General features: G+C 45.7%; 1 protein-coding gene across 1 annotated transcript in view; it reads right to left on the bottom strand.

Annotated features, from left to right (window-relative positions):
- wdr11 (WD repeat domain 11) overlaps positions 1–21,959 on the bottom strand; it is a gene marked incomplete at its 5' end in the record, with an annotated part of 100,181 nt that overhangs the window by 32,240 nt on the left and 45,982 nt on the right. The window contains 7 exons of the mRNA XM_080849166.1: positions 5,519–5,625; positions 8,058–8,142; positions 14,727–14,903; positions 17,303–17,403; positions 17,695–17,893; positions 18,714–18,828; positions 21,590–21,755. Coding sequence (XP_080705292.1) covers positions 5,519–5,625; positions 8,058–8,142; positions 14,727–14,903; positions 17,303–17,403; positions 17,695–17,893; positions 18,714–18,828; positions 21,590–21,755 — 950 coding nt within the window. The remainder of the gene's footprint in view (positions 1–5,518; positions 5,626–8,057; positions 8,143–14,726; positions 14,904–17,302; positions 17,404–17,694; positions 17,894–18,713; positions 18,829–21,589; positions 21,756–21,959) is intronic.

The following is a 21,959-nucleotide window of genomic DNA, read 5'->3' as shown; positions in this document are numbered from 1 at the left end:
AGTTAACACCTCACACTTCTCTTCTGGCACTCATGGTAGGGCATGGCACCCTCCTGACTCAGAGCATCCCAAGGGCAATCATCAGATGCTAGAGGCTGTAGCTACTTGAAATGCAAACAGACAAAACTATCGGGCGCCTGTCTTCTCGCAATCAGCTCCAGGATATGGAAATGCCTGACCTAGTGGAGTCCCCTGACATCTGTGAAGGATACGGGCGTGAGCAGGTGTGAGTTTGTGGGAGCTAATCATCTCTGGAGAGGAGTGTGTGTGTGTGTGTGTGTGTGTGTGTGTGTGTGTGTGTGTGTGTGTGTGTGTGTGTGTGTGTGTGTGTGTGTGTGTGTGTGTGTGTGTGTTCTAATCAAGAAGCCGAGACGCCTTGCACTTGATCTGGGCCCTGTTCGGCGTACAACTGAAGCTTAGATAATTAATTTAGCTTCGCTGACATTATAAAAATAAAGGCTACCACTCGCAAGAAAGTGAAGACATTCAATGTTCGACGGTGGTGTATGCAATAAATGACTCGAGAAGGTCTTCTAAATGAATTATTCCTTGACGGGTGGATCGGTAGCGCTCATACAAGAACTCATTATGATGGAAAAATGGATCTTCTTGGTCGATCGCAAAGAACTCTTCCTACGCTAATCAAACTATAATATGACTCCTTGTCAATGGGATCCCTCCTTTTGGCGTGGGTGTGGCAAGTTTAGCCAGCTAAACTTTGGTTAGCCTGCCCTGGAGCAGGTTAGTGCTAAGCGATATGTTACTATGGTAATTGATCAGTTGCTAAGTTGCTTCGCCAAACTCGATAAAGGGGCGTCCTCTTTTTTTAGCCTGGAATCTAGCTCGCTAAACCGCTTAGCGAGCGTCGCCGAACAGTACCCTGGTCTGCTTCCTTGTGTGGGTGTGTTGTTATTGTTATTGATGTTGTTGTTGATGCTGTGTGTCTCACCTCTGCCGTCTGATTAGTGCAAACTCTTAATTATGACTTGCTGAGCAACATGGCCCTCACTTCATATAAACAAACACACATAGAAGGAGACACACACACACACACACACACACACACACACACACACACACACACACACACACACATCTCAAAGAGACTACATCTGCACACTGAATAATGTCTGAGCTTCTCCTAGCAGTAGAGAGACAGTAGACAGTCACAGGGAGGTGAGTGAAGTGCCTGCACAAACACATACAGATGACTTCCCTCTCTTACACATGCTAACCTAGATGCCTAGCGTCACTCAGAGACAGCTGCACACAAGCAAACACCCCTTCGACCGCCTGCAGTGGGCCCAGGGAGGCCATCCATGCTCTGACAGATGGCATCTCTGCACTGCACACCAAGCGACAGCTCTGTAAGCCACAGGCACAGAGAACACACTCCCCCCGAGACGCTTGTGGAGGGACACTCAGTTGGCCTCACTTTAAAGCAAAGAAGAAACAAGTGAAAACCTTACTGTGCCTCTCTCCCTCCAGGCCAGACCAACGTACCCAACCCCATTGGCCAGATCTACACCCCCAACCAGGCCAGACCTGGGCCCTACCAAACCTAAATATAACTAAATGTATGATATTTGATGGTACAAAAACACAATTTTACAAAGGAACTCACTCAATTCAAAACACAAATAACCACAGATATTTAGGCTTAAAAATCCACTCAAACATAAAGTTGAATCATGCATTAAATGCGCTGAGAGAAAGTATAGATACTTTAAGATGACAAATACCTGTAGAAATTTGAATCCAAATCTAGCGGACGAATCAGTCATTAATCAAATTGTGGGAATACTTAAAAAGTATACTCATATCATTACAAAGCCCTGCAATCCCAAGAACTGAGCAAAGAAACGAGTGCCTCTCACTCAGCTTGCCCAGAGTTCCAGACCTCTGAAATAAGGATTTACCAAATTGCAAAAACGTTGAGGCAAAACTTAACCCATTGGAAAACCCATTCAAACACAAATACAAAGGAAAATGCAATTTTATTCGTCCCTAAACAGAAATGTTGCCAAAGGAAAACAGACTGTGCTCCCACTGCAAGCATGTGACAGCAGAGACAAAGCAGTGAGGAGAAGCTTTCATACCCTACTGGAGAAAACAGAGGGTCAGCTCATAAATGAACAAAATTCATAAATGTACATTTCGTCTTTTCCCTGATTATCATTACTTTTTCATTATTTGTTTCCCTCCCTTTCTCTTCTGATGTATTTTGTGTATACAGTATACTACCCTCAACCCCAATGCTTGCAATACTGTAGAACTTTATGGTCATGTCAATAAAGCTTCTCCTGAACTTAAGAGAGACAGAGAGATAGAGAGAGGGGAGAGATAGTGAGAGAGAGTGAGAGAGAGAGAGAAGTTGCTCCCGGAAGATTCACCAGCAGGTAAAACACTGTGCTCCACTGTTGTGCAAATAGGTACTGCTCCATATGCTATTTTAATCAATATTTAAAACAAAAACTATCTTAACGCAAGATGATGGTTGTACTCTTTCTTTTAAGTGCCCGAAGCCCTAAACAATCACCCTGATGAGCGTCTCAAAGGCTAATTGGACATGCAAGAAGACACAATTGGACAGCATGTGCTTTTATTATGGGATGGAATATAATGAGAAACAAAGGCCCATGTGAAGCCGTTGGAGATAATACACTGATTGCGTATGTAAAACCAAATCACTTTCCCTCAATAAACCCGCGCTGCCACAATCAAATGCATAAACACTCGCTTGTGTTCCATTAGCGAAGGCTAAGAGGCACTGCAGAGCTTAAGAAGGCAAATGGCACAGTGGGAGACTTGCTTTAGGATGCGGGGAAACGCTGGCGTGTCATTAAAAATAGAGAATGTGGTTATTTACCCATGGCGACAGGGCATAAAAACAAACAGTATTTTCTTTTTGTTTGCTTTGGAGCTTATAATTAAAGCTGGATTTCCACTGCAGTCATTCGTTATTGCCACTGGGGAAAGTATGACAGGTCCCTGGAGAAGTCGCGACTGTATTAAAAAGGCCTTACGTCACACACATCTACTTTTCCTGCTTTTGAGGTCATGGTTTAAACATTATTTCCTACTCCATGGGAAATGCTTCAACCATTGGTATCAGTGAAACTGCTTCCTCACATATCAGCTTCATCCATCTCACTACAGCTGTCCCCATTTACCCTGTCCTCCCTTCCTCAAGTATCCCTCCCTCATGCACAGGCAGGCCCCACCTCCAACACACATTCTTCCTCACACAGTGTCTCCGACTCTCACACACACGCGCGCGCACAGACACAGATGCGTGCAAACATACACACACACGCACACGCACGCGCACACACAAGTGCACACACACGCACACGCACACACACGCACATGCACACGCACACGCACATGCACACGCACACGCACATGCACACGCACACACAGATGCGCACACACACACTCTTTTACTCATATCCCTTTCAACCAGGGTTACACGTCAGCGTCAGGTCTCAGACCAAAAGTCGTCAGACTCAGGTGAAACGGCGTCATTTTCAGACAAAACTCAGTAAAAAAAAACGTTGTCATTCTCAGACAAAACGCTGTCAAACCAAACGGCGTCATCCTCAGACAAAACGCAGTCAAAAAAAAAAAGCTGTTATTCTCAGACAAAAAAAATTGTCAGAGCTAGATGAGGGAGCTGATGACTAGTTTTCTGAATTTTCTAATATAGCAGCTTTTACAGTGAATACCGCTGTGCTGTCCTGTTAACTGGTACAGCAAGAAAACTTACTTTTGATATAATACGAAATAGTTGTCTTCTGCAACCTAGTTCACTCGTGTAAAGTAAACCCATCTCTTTTGAAAAATGATCGTTATGTGACGTATTTCATGGTATCTTATTAAAGTGGAAGAGAAGGTTTAAGACATTTCGAACAGTCCATGCTCTCTTAATAGAAAGGAAGGAAGGAAGGAAGGAGGCATTTTAAGCCAATCAAAACACACCCTAGGGGTTCATTTTAGGACATGGTGGAGTTTGTTTGTAGAAGCCATGGCAACCGGAGGACTAAGCAAGAAAACTTACTTTCGATATAATACGAAATAGTTGTTTTCTGCAAGCCAGTTGACTCGTGGAAAGTAAACTCATGTTTGCAAGCATAACAGGCTGCTGAATCCGAGAGACATCCGCCGAGCACAAAAGCAGATCACAGACACTCAAGAAGAATGACACCAAGGTCCATGGCCACGATGACAACTGGAGTGGTGTAGGGCGAGTGGACTGGAAGAACTACGATCTGTGCTAACGTGTTTCCAGACATACTGCTCTCGCCAATCCAGTTCAGCTCTCCTCCAGCTCTGGACAAGCCAAATAAATGCAATTACCATCAACCTGTTTGTCTAATGAGGGGGAGATGAGGTGTCAGACATGGCATCTTCATCAGAGACTGTAGAGGAGTCCACTTCACGGCCCTTGTGGTCAAGTGGTCAGTGGAAATATGCATTCAGACAGTAGAAAGCTGTTTGTTGTTTCCCATGGCATTGCCATTGTTTACGTTTCAGCTTATCAAATTACTCTCCTTGTTTTCTGTTGCTAGGTTACAAGGCACCTCTGTATAAGCGGGACAAAACCAAGATGGAGCAGGTGGCTGAAGCCTGGACTAAGACCTTGATGGAGAAGCCACGGGAGAAGGACACAGGCACACACACACACTCTGTCACTTGCACATACACATAAAAATACACTGTCAGTCACACACACACACACACACACACACACACACACACATACGGCCACTCATACAGACAAAGACCTACACAGACACACACTCTGTCAATCGCACAGACACATAAATATACACTGTCAGTCACACAAACACACTGACACAGCCCTACAAAGACACACGGACACACAACACCTCTTATCCTCCACACAACTTTCTCCAGTCTGAAGGGCACCTCTGCTGTTTTTGTAATCTGCGGCTCTACTCTGAGTCTGTGTCCCTTGATTACAGACACAATCAGTCTCTCTCATCACACAGGAGTGCTGGGCGGTCCGGGTTCATCTCGGTAGCATTTGTACAGCGTCACACACACACACACACACACACACACACACACACACACACACACACACACACACACACACACACACACACACACACACACACACACACACACACACACACACACACACACACACACACACACACACACACACACACACACACACACACACACACATCCCCTCACATTCCAAACACTCAGAAGGGTTTCTCCCTCAGACAAGACAGTAAGGGACTCGCATGAACGCATTTCATTCAGAGTGAAGAGATAACTCCTCAGACTACAGATGCATTTACAGATGCAACCAAACAGACTTACACACACGTATGAAGTCATGGTTTTGGGGAAATAAAGCCAAGATAAAAGAACAAGAAAAAGGAGCCCATGTGGAATGAAGTTATACATGCACATTGGGTTTCAGTAATTGTGTGTGTGTGTGTGTGTGTGTGTTTGTGTGTGTGTGTGTGTGTGTGTGTACCTGTTGGCAGGTCGACATGTTGCAGCTCATTCCTCACCAGGCCCAGGTTATTGGGTGCTGAGGTGGCAAAGGACAGGAAACTTGTGAGACTGATCCACTCAATCCCTCTGTGAGAAAGAAACACACATACACACACACACACACACACACACACACACACACACACACACACACACACACACACACAAAAACACGTCAACACATGCCTCTGTGTTTCCTGAAAAACCTTCTGTCTTCCCATCTAATGTGACACACAGTCACACGTTAATCACTCTGTGCAGACAGATATTGAAGCTGGCAGAGAAGAAAACCCCACCAAGTTTGAAGTTGTGATAAAGTGCATAAATGGGGGAGGAGTGCTGGCTGTTGATTGGCTGAGATCAGAGGGCTTGGGGGATGGCAGTTTCAGGTGGCAGGGGACGTGGCGTGCGGCGCTAACGAGATGCTAAACAGCCTCTAGATTAATTAGCCCAGCTCTCAGCCCAGATGCAAATGACATGCAAAGCAGAGGAGCCCCACTTCTTCTTCGGTCTGCGGGGCTCATGAGGCCAAGGCTGCTGAGTTCTTCTCTGCCACAGCATTCTCCATCCTCCACTCACGCCTCCAGTCACCACGGCAACTCTGGAGGCAAACCCTGACCTCGCCCAGGGGCATGTGCCTGACCACTTCACAGGCTTTAGGTCTACTCCCTCTCCTTCACCTTTCCCACATGTGTGTGGCATTCTCCCTCTGTGTGTGTGTGTGTGTGTGTGTGTGTGTGTGTGTGTGTGTGTGTGTGTGTGTGTGTGATGTGAGAGGGGAGGCTGAATAAGGCAGTGACAGAGAGTGAGGATGACAACAGAAAGACAGGAGGATGAGCTGTTTGCTCTGAAGCTCAGTGAGCGGACCTTGGGGACAGCTGAAGAATATGCACGTCAAGCAGCAGGGAGATGACAAGCGCACGCACACGCGCGCACGCACACACGCACACGCGCACGCACGCACGCACACACGCACACATACACACACAGACACACACACACACGTACTGCTTCTTCTGCTTCTTCTTTCTTTATGACTCCCTCTCTCTTTCACACACACACATGGACACACCAGCCTCAATTACTGAGAAGAGCAATTAAAAGAAAAGCAGTAGCAGCAATGGCAGTAGGCACTTTTACGATCCTCACCGCACCATGATAAAAAACTAAAATCAGATCAAGATGTCGGCAGGCACTTTTACTATCCTCACCGCAGCATGATAAAAACTAAAATTATATTAGATGGCGGTAGGCACTTTTACTATTCTCACCGCACCACAATAAACACAATAACCCAGATAATAGCACTAATTATAGCAGAAAATAAACACGCCAATCGCATATTGAGGGCACGTTCGGGCATCTACACATTTCCAAGTTGCTCATTAAAGTAGTTTGGAGTGTGTGTGAGGAAATAGTTGGGTCGCTAATTAAGAAGTGTTTGGCATTTTGACGGAGAGTGTTAGGATAGATGTTGCTGCTTTCCAATCAGTCTCTTCATGGCATAATTGATTCAATCTCGTGCATAATTTATCAAGAAGAATTGTTCTGCTCTTGTTAAAAGAATGATAATTAATTATGTGAGGTGACTGCTGTATAAGCGGGTGTATTCCAGCTGTTGAACAGGAGATTTGATTTTGATTTTCTGCCTGTCTTAGTGGAGATTGTTTGAAAGCCAGTTGGCCTTTGTATAGTACACCCACTGATTGATGCCGTGTGCACGAGTGAGTGAAAGTGTGAGAGTGTGTGTGTGTATGTGTGTGTGAGAAAGAGAAACTGATGGAGTGAAAAGCTGTTCAAATAACAACTACAGATGATGAGATTTTCTGGGAATTTTTTCAACAGACAGGACTATTTGAGGAATCATTGTGAAAGACACACCATCATCTAATGAAATCAAAGGTTTGTGTTAATTGTATCACAATTGTAATGGCTATTTCTGTCTGGCTATAACAGCATTTTAATATAACAGCAGTCGTTTCACAGTTTCACAGCTCATTGCCCACCTCCAGCGTGCTGAACCATGCAGATATCTTAGACACTTTTAGCTTAACCCACCCTCTCACCCCCACACAGTGTTACTGGTTCTGCTCCCAGCTACCTAAATGCTCTAAGGGCAAATGTTACACCCAGGATGCTGCGCTCATCTAGTGAATGTCGTTTGGCATTGCTGTCTGTGCAAGTACGGCAATCCAGACTATTCTCATTTTTAGTTCCACGCTGGTGGAACAAACTGCCCAGCACTTCCAGAGCAGGGGCTTCCCTCTCTACCTTTAAGAAGCTTTTGAAGACCCAACTCTTCAGAGAGCACTTCCCTACATCCTTCCTAACAAGCACCTCAACTGTTGCTTAACTTTCACTTACAGCAGTTACATTCCTGCACTATTTCCCCTTTCTATTCCTTATGTAAAGTAATATTTATTGTTACACTACTAGGTCTCTATTGTACTTGTACATCGCTTTGGACAAAAGTGTCTGCTCAATGACTTAATGTAAATGTTAATGTAAATGTTTCTCACCTGACTTCACACGAGTGGACGCTCAGCTCTTTGTGGAGTAGGCCGCTGGTCAGGTTATAGACGAGCACGGAACCATTGCCTGTGCCTGTGATGGAGACACACACACACACACAAACATCAGTTTGAATATCGGACAGCTCCTGATCATTTGCAAACAGAATGAGGCAAACAAAAACTTAACAATCATTTCTTTGACAGTTACAACACAAACAGTCTCTCTCTCTCATGGGGATTCAATCTGGCAGGTAAGACCTCAAATGACCCTTTGAGATGTAAGCAAACACAGAGAGATGTTTGTGATGTCTTGAGTTGGCTGTCTTGCTGACGAACGGCACCCTGCATCAGAGAGGAGCCCGAACAGGCATGGAAATGGACTTGCTCTTTGTTTTTCTCTCCCCTCCATCTCTCCGGCTGGCAGAGGACAGAGGGAATAAAAGAGGGCTGCAATCTCTGCTCAACCACCACGGGCCCTTTGGTTGGCATTTGGGGCTTTCGCTTCCCATTCGTAATGACTAATGAGGGCCTTTTTAAGGCACAGCAATCACAGAAATACAGAAGACATAAAAGGCCCCAGTACACTTCTTCTGCTTACTCTGCGTCTTGGTTAGATAAATGGGTACTCTAGTTTCCAAGGTAACTTCCTTTATAGTTAGTGGTGTGCAAGGCTGCATCTGAGTGAGCACATACTAATCCACATCAGGCAAAATGAGGAGGCTTTTCCATTTGCCATTTTTGGGTACTATTCATGAAGGTAGGTGATTTTAGATCAAACAGATTAGATTAGTGTTAGCTTTGGATGTTTCAAAGAGAGTGGTTCATTTATTATAATATTTTTACATCTGATGTGAATTCAGTGATAAGTCGTAATATTTTTTCTCATAAAGAACATTTATGTTAATTAATATGACACCTGAAATCAGGATAACTGAATATTTTTGCAGTAGTTCCCTTCAAACCGATTAACACAGTAACAAAAAAAGTGCAATCAGAGCAGCTAAAGCTAGATGCTGCAGATAGTTCCTTGCATACTGAGTAACAGCCTTGCATACTGAGTAACAGCCTTGCATACTCAGTAACAGCCTGGCAAGAGTACGCCTGAGGAAGACTCTCTAGTCCGTCTAGTTTTGTTCAGTCACGAGACTCTTTAATCTTCATCTGGTGTGCTGCAGAAACCAGAAGACCCCAGAGTCTCCTCTTATCTGATCCCCTCCTCATAACAGCACAGCAACTGCAGAGTCAACCAGCAATTAATGAGAACAAATAGGTTCACAAATGGCTGGGCTCTGGACTGTTCCCAAGACACAGTGGGAACGGTTCAAAGAAGGCTTTGGCAAAACTCTGTGTTATTGTGCTTCAATGAGGTGTCCTTGCTTTGTGTGGACAGGTGGAAGTGGCCAGTTAACTGGGTAATTAGGCCTGTGGCGGCAGGCGGGAGTCTGGGCAGGAGGGAGAAAGAGTGGCCGACTGCCTCCTGGGACCGGCTGCCTGAGACAACCATGGATAAAAGACGGGACATGATTACCATTCATGCACACACACACACACACACACACACACACACACACACACACACACAAAAACATTCATCTGCATGCAAACAAATCACCGCATGCACACACACACACACACACACACACACACACACACACACACACACAAAAAAATACCGCAACTGACAATAGACACTCATCCATACACACAAAGGGCTACACACACACACACACACACACACACACACACACAAACATAAAGGATACAAACTTAACTTAACTGCCCCAAACAATGATGGCAGACTTACTCATGCGAGCCAGGTTTCCCCAGAGACGTGCTAAGACATATCACTCCAAATCGCCCCTCAGCCAGACACTCTGGGCCTGATTTACTAACAGGATTGCGCCCATTTCTGGCGTAAAATAGCGGCCGTAAACATAAAACGGTATTTACTAAGGGGCCGCAGCATATTAACACCTGTGGGTGTGAACAGGGGAGGTAACGTGGAGGTGGGTGGTAACGTAGGCGTGAGGCGCAATTTACATGGGTGGAGACAAGGTAAGTGCGCCTAATGATGTCATGCGTGGTATTTACTAAACTGCCTGTCGAGCGCACGTCTCGAATTTGCAGGATAATTCTCCGCCTCATAAAAGCACGTCTTAACCAGGAAGCGCAATTTCATTGAGTCTGAAAACGTTGATATGGCAGCAGTGATAAGAGAAAGGCGAAGAAAGAAGACAGAGACAGCGCACAGAAATAATTGTTTCAACTCGCATAACACATTTTCAGTTAAATGAACCACAAATCATTAGACGGTACAGGTTAACCAGCCACGCAATACTTCAATTACTGAACCAGATCAGAGATGACATCTAACCCTCCAACCGGAGATCACATTCCATTCAATCAGTTGGTAAACATTGCAAATATTGGCACCGGATCATTTCAAACAGTTATAGTATCAGCAGTTGATATATCTCAGCCTTCACAAATATTCACACAGGTACTCGAAGCATTGCTATGGCGCACTGGTCTATACATTTCCCCACTGCAACAGCTGAAATTATAGACATCAAACAGGACTTTTTTTGAAATCGCAAACTTTCCGAACGTAATATGAACCATTGATTGCACCCACGTCCATATATATTGTAGTGAACCCATGTCCCTTGTAGAAATTATTAATCTCGCCATGTACACATCTATATTGTTATAATAGACAGTTTATGCATTAATGCCACCAATAGCATATTCTTTATAATTGTGTTCTTTTAAACATCTTGCTGTAGGTGATGGCGGGCAGAACAACAATAGCAGCGCACACATTGAATCAGGTTCAATGATTGAGCGAACGTGAACCAATATATCTATCTCCACTTGCTGAAGCTTCATTTTCTCTTCCTAAATAAATACCACGGAAAATGCGGAAAAACACCGTGCGTTAATGTGCGAACGCAGTTTAGGCAGCGGTCGCAATGTTAGTAAATCAGGCCCTATATAGGGCGGAGTAAACACAGATTGCCCAGCGCGATCTGGTTTGATAAATACCAAGTAAAATGCGCAAAAACACCGTGCGTTAATTTGCGAACGCAGATTAAGAAGCGCTCGCATATTAGTAAATCAGGCCCACAGTATTAAACACCTTGTTCTCTCTCGCTGTCTTCCCCCCATTCTCTCCATCTCCCTCGCTTCCAATCAACATCAGCGCCTCTGGAGCAGACTATTGGGCATCACTGATGGTGGTGAGGGACATCTGTGCTCTGGGCTGAGGGTCGGCATCGCCATGGGAACGGGCGAAGATGGCCAGTGCCAGCTCTGTTAACAGTGTTCATTTATACATCTCAAGACTCACTGCACCCTTCAATGGCAGAGCTCGATGGCATTAGCATTTTAATTCAAAGGGATTCCAAGCATCACACCCTGTTACATGGCATCCCCAGTAGCCATAATATGAAAACCAAGGTTTCACTGGCAATAAAGCCACTTCCCCGTGTAAAAGTGTCAGTTCTTAGCCACATTAATCATTTGGAATTGCATTCTTATCGCTAATTCTTTGCTTGTCACTGGGTGTGTGGTGGGTGATGTTTATCTCTGCGCTTCATGACGCCTGCTGATGAGGTGCTAGTGTTAGTTCGTCCGCAGGGGGATACAGTGTGTGTGTTTGTGTGTGTGTGTGTGTGTGTGTGTGTGTGTGTGTGTGTATGTATGTGTGTGTGTGTGTGTGTGTTAGTGTGTGTGTGTGTGTATGTATGTATGTGTGTGTGTGTGTGTGTTTGTGTGTATATGAGATGAGGAGGGCAGTGCAAAGGGAGGCCAGTGGGCTGAGTAATAAAGCCCCCTCCAGCAGCATGTAATAAAGCCGTCAGCCAGCAGATTACTGCTTTTACTGCTGATAGTTCAGACGTCTGCAGCTTAGGGTGTGCTGAGCCTGTGTGTGTGTGTGTGAGTGAGAGAGAGGGAGAAAGAGAGAGAGAGAGAGAGAGAGAGAGAGAGAGAGAGATTGAACAGGGGTGGAAGGACCATGTGTGTGTGTGTGTGTGTGTGTGTGTGTGTGTGTGTGTGTGTGTGTGTGTGTGTGTGTGTGTTTGTGTTTGTGTGTTTGATTTCACCAAATGTCTAAAGGCCGAACCAAGTTTCTTTGTTATTTTCAGCGTATAAGTATCAGAGTACTATTTAAGCACGTGGGGTAGCGTGCATGAACGCGTCCACAGTGTGAAGCACGCATGTGTGAGCGTGGGCCCGCTTCTGCATGAATGCGTCCACAGTGAGAAGCACGCATGTGTGAGCGCGTCCACAGTGAGAAGCACGCATGTGTGAGCGTGGGCCCGCCACTGCATTAATGCGTCCACAGTGAGAAGCACGCATGTGTGAGCGCGTCCACAGTGAGAAGCACGCATGTGTGAGCGTGGGCCCGCCACTGCATTAATGCGTCCACAGTGAGAAGCACGCATGTGTGAACGCGTCCACAGTGAGAAGCACGCATGTGTGAGCGTGGGCCCGCCGCTGCATTAATGCGTCCACAGTGAGAAGCACGCATGTGTGAACGCGTCCACAGTGAGAAGCACGCATGTGTGAACGCGTCCACAGTGAGAAGCACGCATGTGTGAACGCGTCCACAGTGAGAAGCACACATGTGTGAGCGTGGGCCCCCCGCTGCTGCATCTCTCATTCATCTCTCTCAGACTCTAATAGGAACACCGTGGGCCAATTTCAGCCCCTAGTGCTTTCACAGCCTCAGCAAAACAGAGCTCCTGTTCCCCCCCAGCCTCACCTCACTCCAGGTGGATAACTCCTCTCCCCCCAACGGAGTCTTCTCTCCAAAAAGCCTACCCTTCCAGCAGGAGCAGCCCTGGAGCTTCCTCCGCACTAATCAATCCTCACCCCGCCAGACAGATTAATTGTCCTCCATCCTCCACTCCGCCGTCCTCTCTGTTCAAGCCTGCTGCAGCAGATCACAGAGCTCCACACACTCCATGAGCCTCTATGGTGGCCTTCATTATCCAGCAAAAAGAACCTGAGGGCTGTACATCACCTATCACAGGACTCGCTCTATTCTGCTAACAATGTGCTCTAGGACATGTGATTCAAAAGTTGTCGAGTTCAGTTGTGCATCAATGAAGGTAGTGCTATTTTGTATGCATCTTGATCAAGAAGTCCATTAACAGCCACAAAATCTACTCTATTTAGAGTCAGACTCTTAAATCCTTCTCCAGTCTTTAATTAGTGGGCTGGTCAGGGAGAATTGATAGAGAAGCAGCCTGTCCAGATAATGAAGTCTTGAAAGGCATTTGCTTTGACCTTAATTGGGACATGATTCACAGGGGTGTCCGTCTAGTTTGAAGAGAGCAGATATGCAAATCACCCATCATGGGGAGAAAGCCTCCCTCAGCTCACTGCTTCCCCCCCTCTCTCCCCTCCTGAGTCATGGGCAGGAGGGTGTGGAACTCCCCCCCCCGCCCCTCCCCCTCCGTCACCTCTGGTGCAGCGAGGTTCATTAGCCCAGAGGCTGCGGCATCATGGCTGCCAGACGGATGGGCAGTCACAGGGACTCCATGACACAGGCGTAATGATTTTCAGTGTACTTATGAAGGTTGATCATTTGCCCCCAGAGTTGATATGAGTGTGTGCGTGCGTGTGTGCATGTGTGCATGTGTGCGCGCGTGTGTGTGTGTGTGTGTGTGTGTGTGTGTGTGTGTGTGTGTGTGTGTGTGTGTGTGTGTGTGTGTGTGTGTGTGTGTGTGTGTGTGAGTGTGTGTGTGTGTGTGTGTGTGTGTGAGTGTGTGTGTGTGTGTGTGAAAACTTTTCGTTTATTATTCCAATTACGGAAAAGCAGATTTGGACACACACACAGACACACATAAATAAACTACCACAAAAACACACAAACACTTTTACGCAGACGCAAACCCAATTTTCAGAATTGACTACCCTCCGGTTACACCATTCTTCTCTCCCCAGCTACCGTTTCCCTCCCCCTCCCCTCCCCCATCCCCTCAGGGTTAGAATGAGAGCAGGTTCGGCTGGCCTATATAGCAGCACCTCTGCAGCAAACACATTGAGAAGGAGAGCAGCTTTTTCCACACACAATCTCTGCTCAACAGCCCCTGTGCTGTCTGCGCTGCACCCCGCCTTCCGCTCCTCTCCTCTCCCCTCCCCTCCCCTCCTCTCCTCTCCTCTCCTCTCCTCTCCTCTCCTCTCCTCACCTCTCCTCTCCTCTCCTGCTCCAGGGCAGCTGCGGGAGGCCAGGCTCTGGATGAATAAATGGCTGGAAGGCAGCTGGGGAACCACATGTGGGAGAGGAGGAAGTGACATGCTTCTCGACGTGGCGTCACTGTGACTCTCATCGCATTCCCTCCACTGCACACAGTGGCTATGGCTTCAGCTTTCGTCATGTGTTTCTTGTGTGTGTTCTGGTGGTGTTATCGAGCGCTGCGTCGCCATCATTAAAGACTCCTGTCGGCACTGGCTCAGCAGGCGCTAGGCTCCTCGCATGTCTCAGTACCACAGCGCTTTAAACAGCCTCAACCTGTCAGCAGCGCCCATTAGCCAGCTCTGATGCCACAGTCTCCATTTGCACATCAGACGGCATTAAATGAATCCAAATCTGTTTTGCTCTCTCTCTTTCTCTCTCTCTCTCTCTCATGTCACGCATGTGTGAGGTTGGGATGCTGTACTCACCCACAGCCAGGAGGGGCTGGTAGTGGTTGATGTTTTTGGTGGTGAGCGGGGGGCACATGCGCAGGGCGAAGGGGGGCAGGGGCAGCCCAGAGAGGAGCCCGGTCAGCTGGAACTTCAGCGACACCTCCTGCTGCCCCGACGGACGAGCCGGCTCCACGCCCGAGAGAAGACTGTGACCTGCAAACAAGGTTAGGAGGGTTACTTTTGAAATGTAATAGGTCACAGATTACTAGTTACCCTGTTCAAAATGTAATAAGTAATGTAACTCCTAATTACTTCATCAAAGTAATGTTACTTTTGAGTGGCAGACAGGCGAACCAATCAAAACCAAATGAGTGGAGCCTGTCTAGATGGCCAAAAGATGCAAAGCAACAGAATGAAGGTTGTATTCTACGTATGCTCTTTAAAGCTTTTTACAGAAAAGAATATATTCATTGGTAACTCCTTTGTAATCACCAACGTTTTGTTTAGTAACTGTAATTTAATTGTAATGTATTATAATTACATTTATTTTTAAATTGAATTATATAACCCAACCCTGCCTGAAAACACAAACACACACACACACACACACACACACACACACACACACACACACACACACACAAGCACACAAGCATACACATACGCACACAAATCATTTGAATTTGAATTAGAAGACTTCTACAGAACTCTTTTGCTTTTGATGACTAGCCCTGGCCCTGACCTTTAAGTGTTGTGTGCACACAAAGAATGGTAAATGGACTGCATTTATATAGCGCTTTTGTACTCATAGAGCACTCAAAGCACTTTATGGTTAATGCCTCTGACATCTACCCATTCACACACCGATGGCGGAGGCTACTATCTGAGGTGCGTCAGGAGCGGTTGAGGGTTCAGTGTCTTACTCAAGGACACTTGGTGAGGAGGAGTCAGGATTGAACAAGCAGCCTTCCACCTGCTTAACAACTCCTCTACCTCCTGGACCCCTATCGCCCACAACCAACCAATAAAGAAAAAGTTTGGCCTGATTCAACGGAAATAGTTTTCTCAACAACTGAAAAGAGATGAGAAAGTCAGTGATGTCCTCAAAGAGCTTGGATTGCATGAAGCACTTGGAACACTGGAGTACCATACTCATGTATACAATCTTTAGGGCCCTGATCTATAATAATATTTCTAGTTTATTTCTCCCCCCCCCCCCCCCCCCCACACACTTATTTCATAGATTGTCCTTGCAGTCCAACAAACAGTTTTTCTTTCTTGGTTGTTTTTCCAGGTGATGTAGAGGCTGAACAAAGGGGCAGGGAGGGGAGGGAGGCTTGGCTTGGCTTGTATTCTAAGGTGGCAGAGCCCTGGCCTATGCTGATGACCTGCTGGCTGAGTGGCATTCACTAGGTCAGTCACAATCCACATCTCCTTCAGGCCAATATCAATAAATCACACCCAAGATTTGGGAAAATGCAAGGCCTCTGACCATAACAGTGTCTTTTCCTTTTTTTAGTTCACACAAACACACACCCTCTCTTGAATTTTACTTACATACACTCTCTCTCTCACACACACACACACACACACACACACACACACACACACACACACACACACACACACACACACACACACACACACACGCCTGCAGTGATTTACACTCACACTCTTTCATGCTAGTTTACTTTTTCACACATACACATACACAAACACACACACACACACACACACACACACACACACACACACACACACACACACACACACACACACACACACACACACACCTGCAGTGATTTACACTCACACTCTTTCATGCTAGTTTACTTTTTCACACATACACACACACACACACACACACACACACACACACACACACACACACACACACACACACACACACACACACACACACACACACACACAAACACACACACACACACTTTCTCTGCCTTCAATACAACCATCCCACACATAAATTATGTGGGTTCCCCCCGCACCCTCCAGCGCATTGACCATGCTCAGAGATCTCTCCCCAAATAAACCTGGTTCTGTGACATGGCTGCAGGCGATCTGTGTGTGTGTGTGTGTGTGTGTGTGTGTGTGTGTGTGTGTGTGCCATCTGGCTGAGGGAGATTGAAGACTGGGAGCAGGAGATGTGCTGATGAGAGAGCCGTGCTGACAGACACAGACTCAGACAGATAGGCCTGCAGTGGCCCTCAAGCCAGGCTCACATACAGCTGAGGCTCCCTTACAGAGAAGGAGATAAAGCTCTAAAGAAGGGAGGGAGGGAGAGAGAGGAACATAAAGAGGGGAAGAGAGAGAGAGAGAGAGAGAGAGAGAGAGAGAAGAGAGAGAAACATAAAGAGGGGAAGAGATAGACAGAGAGGGAGAGGGAGAGGGAAACATAAAGAGGGGAAGAGAGAGAGGGAGAGAGAAAGAGGGAGAGGGAGAGGAAGTTTTCCCTTACTGTTTACTGTTGGGGACTGGAGGGAGAGAGAGGCTGGTAGAGAGAGAAGGAGGGGGAAAGGACAGAGAGAGAAATATACAGGAGAAACAGAGAGAGACAGACAATAACAGAAAGACTAGACTAGAATGTTTATTACCAATCATGGTGTTGAGGGAGAGGTCTGAAATGTGCTTCTGGTTTGGAGCCAATGGAGTCCCACAGAAGGCCACCGGGGAGTAGAGTGGGGACAGCCCAGAGCTGAGAGAGAGAGAGAGATAAAGATAAAGAGAGAGGACATTAGAGACGTGCTTTATGAGAGTTACACACTTAATGAGAAAACTCTGATTACTTGCCCTTCCTCATCCCTTCTTTATTTAATTAGGCTGGATGCCATTCATAACAGCCTCCCCACAGGAGCTATGGGCCAATGTTACCCAATAAAGAAGGAAAAACAAAAACACCCCAACACAACACAAAGATACAATCTTCTAATACTCTTGGCAAGGCTGAGAAATGGTGTGTACATAATCTGGTCTGGGGGTGGAGTACCTGGGGTTGGGAGAGGACTTGAGTTGGTGCGCTTTCAGCTCCCATAGCATGACTCTGCCATCGCTGACCACCAGGGCGGCGCGGTTCTCGTTGATGGGGCAGATGACAATGCGGTACGGTCGCACCGTCTTAGTGACCCGGATGGCATCGCACTGAGAACGCAGGTCATACACCAGCTCCTGAGCACTCTGCTCTGGGTCTGAGGAAGAGAGAGAGAGAGAGGGAGAGAGAGGGAGGGAGACAGAGAGAGAGAGAATAACATAAAGCGAGAGAGAGAGAACATTTGAGACAGAATATCAATATGGACTTTTTTTTTTAAACATGAGAGTCTATATATGGACGGCCATGTAAGGAGGATGTCGGTAAACAACATCAGTATTTCATCAGCATCAGTACCACCCTGAGCACCCCGTCTCTCTGGAGCTAAATGAGCCAGAGGGCATGACTGAGTGCAGTAACTCCGCCATATGTCACTGCTGGGGGATGTGACCAGACTACGGCGTGCGGGACCTGCAGATGTCAGGGGCGGCAGCAGCAGGATGCCGGGGGAGAGCTGAGGCAAGCTGAGGGAGAGACTAAGGCTGAGACTAGGCTCCTGCACCTCAGGATGCTACATGCTACTAGAGCACAATAGGAGAGGAAATATGATGTACTTGTGTGCAAGTGTAAATCATTAGAGGGCCCACAATATCATATAATAACACCTGATGCCTTGACTTGACTTCCCATTATATAATTCCAGTGGGATTATAGCAGGCATAAATTGCTTTAGAATTTTCTCTCCTCTCAAATCTGACTTCAAAATAGATGTGTTACTGCAACACAGGAATGTAAATTACGGTTTAAAAAAATGTCTTCACATTTGATCTGATATGACGCGACACTTAGCCATGTATGCCAACACAACATAAAGTCCAACGACACTGCAGTACTACGGCTCAGGTGCTATATGTGATGTCACTGCAGTACTACGGCTCAGGTGCCATCTGTGATGTCTCTGCAGATACTTGAGGTCTGACCTGTGTTCTGCCCTGCCTCGTCTGGAGAGGGCGCTGTGGAGCGACACACCCGCAGAGTGATGCAGCCATTCTCATGGAGGCAGTAGAGAGCGTCCCTCTGGGCACAGGGCACCGCCTACACAGAGAGAAGTTCAGTGAGTGTGTGCTAGACAGCCACTGGACAGGTGTGTGTGTATGTGCATTGTATTGATGTGGAGTGTGTGTGTGCGTGTGTGTGTGTGTGTGTGTGTGTGTGTGTGTGTGTGTGTACACGTGGTCCCTATAAAAGGTGAGAACTTCATGGATCTACTGACAGTGAGCATGATGAAGCAGCAATGCAAGGTCCTGGCCAGTGTGCCGTAAAACTGAGGCACCAATCAATGCTTAATACATCTTTTGGTGATTTATGGTGTACGTTTGTTAGACAGAGTGTTAGTGTATGCACGTGTGTGTGTATGTGTGTGTGTGCATGTTTGTGTGTGTGTCTGTGTGTGTGTCTATGTTTGTATTAGTGTATGCACGTGTGTGTGTGTGTGTGTGTGTGTGTGCGAGTGTGTGCGAGTGTGTGTGTGTGTGTGTGTGTGTGTGTGTGTGTGTGTGTGTGTGTGTGTGTGTGTGTGTGTGTTGGCAGACACTGCTCTCCCACGGTCTGGGCTGGTTTCTGTGGCAGGGCTGCAGCTGCATCATCAGTCATGCAAATTGCTGCTGTGACAAGCGCTTTATAAGACTCAGGGCACACCGCGGGGCCAGAAAGGACACCAGGGAGAGCAGAGAGCCTCTCTTTCACACACACACACACACACACACACGCACACATGCACACACACGCACACGCACACGCACACGCACACGCACACGCACACGCACACGCACACACTCACACACACACAACCTGTCACATTACCCAAATAAATAGACATATGTGGAAGCAACAAACGAAATGAAAACAGACAAACCAAATCCTCATGCACGTACATGACATATACTTATGCAAAGGACACACAATCTGATGGACTGAAAAGCATTTTATTTCCATTATATCATGCAACAGCATGGTGGTACATTTGTTTCACCTGTTTTTAGTGAGCTAGTTTTAAATCTAGGCTAAAAACCTGCTTGTATGCTCTGGCTTTCTATGTGTCTATAGGTGTGTATATGGGCCATTCTACCGAATTCGTGTAATATGCAGTCCCTCAACAATAAAAACTATTTACAAAACAATTAGGTATTTAGGCATAGATATTTACTAAGAAAATGTTATGGTCTATATAAACCCAATGCATTAAATGAGATAGTGATAAGCTAAATATATACAAAATCATCATTTATAGGGTACTTTCTATTGGGAAGTAGCTGTCCCCAACCCTGACATCTAAATTTCAATGCCTTTAAATAACACTTTTAAATAAAAAAAATAAAAAATGTAATGATTTAATTTCACAGATCTTTATGATTGGGTTGAAACAGAACTTGGAATATTTAGATTTATTGTGGGTTTAATTTTTGAATCAATTAACTATACTCAAAAAATCATGTCCCATGTCACTACCGAAAGTTTTAGTCCATTGGCTGAGCCTGTGTTTTAGCCACGACCCTGCATTTTTTACCATGCAGTGACACTGCATCCCTGTCCCTCATGGTTGAATGGTAAGTAGCTAGATCCCATAGTTACTATAAATGTGTTCCAAAGTCTGAAAATCGACGTGTAACCTTAAGAATTGTCACTTCCGAAACCCATGTTTTCTTCAATTAAGTAAACCTTTTGGGGTTTCATGTAAAATCTTATGTTTGTATGTGTGTACACCTCTTCAAAGATTTGTTTGCAAACCGTGTGCTTGCTAGAATTCTTTATTTATGCTTAAAGTTAGCTAGAATTGTCACTACCAAAACAGTCACTACCGAAACATATGGTAGTGACCAGATGATTTCGGTAGTGACAAAATTAAATGGTAAGTAGTTCAATCCCATCATTTTTAAATAAAGTGTTGTGTGGACTAAAGGGCGGCCCAGAGCACCTTTTGGAAGATTTTGGAAGAGAAATGAACATCCATCTAACAGTGCAGTCACTACCGAAACAGTGCAGTCACTACCGAAACAGATAAATTGTATAAATTGAGCTTGAAAATTTGGTAAAAATTTCATTTGTATGGATTTCATTGTGAAAACCTTCAAGAAATATTTGTAAAAATACTCTTCAGAGAAGGGAAGGAAACACAATCTGAACAGGTCAATAATATTACTTTTTTACTATAGTAAATGTGATATTTTGGAAGAGGAAAAACATTCCAACACATTCTGAAAATACAATATAAAAATGGACTGTTCTTTTACTAGATATGTGTACTTTAGATATGGTACAATATACATACGGACAAAGTTTTGGGAATAAAACATAACAAAATTCAAAATATTTCCGACGTGACTTTGCACCAATTCGGTAGAATGGCCCATATATGTGCATTTGTCCTTGTGTTATTTGTCAATTTCTGTTTTCACTGTGTAAAGCACTTTGGTCAACCTCAGATCGATTTTAAACTGTGCTATACAAATAAACTGACCGCTTAAATAACAACAAGGCGCTTGTGGTAAAACAATTGGCCAAGTCACACATTTCGTTCTTATTGTTTAAAACAGTGGTATAAAACAATACATCACTTGTTATCAAAGATCAAAGGTGTGATTTGGTACTTTGCACAAGCTGAAGGCAAGGATCACAGCTAGATGATATGGGAGATGAGGCACAACTACCATGTTCCATTACTTTTACACATAAAAAAAACAAAGTACCACATTCCTGCTATAGCTGTATTTGAACACGGTAAAATACTGTCTCCAACATACCAATAGACAGAAATGCACCCAGAAGGGGATCGGACAGCACAGACAGCGTCCCTCACCTGCATGAAGGGGACGCCAGAGCGTTCAATGGCCACCACTCCTACGGTCTGGCTGAGCTCCAGGTCCAGGATGAGGATCTCTCGGGGGTAGAGCAGCAGCATGTGGTTCCTCTTGGAGGGCAAGTAGGACAGCTGCAGGCAGTCATTCAGGGTCACTGCCTCAGCACTGCACACACACATACACACACAGAGACACACACAGAGACACACACACACACACACACACACACACACACACACACACACACACACACACACACAAACAAACACACACAGAGACACACACAGAGAAACACACACACACACACACACACAGACACAGACACAGAGACAGAGAGACACACAGACGCACAGACACACACACACACAC

Source organism: Sprattus sprattus (genome assembly GCF_963457725.1).
Source record: "Sprattus sprattus genome assembly, chromosome: 12".
NCBI lineage: Eukaryota > Metazoa > Chordata > Actinopteri > Clupeiformes > Clupeidae > Sprattus > Sprattus sprattus.
Note: the sequence above shows the minus strand (reverse complement) of the source record. Positions and strands in the feature narration are given on the sequence as shown.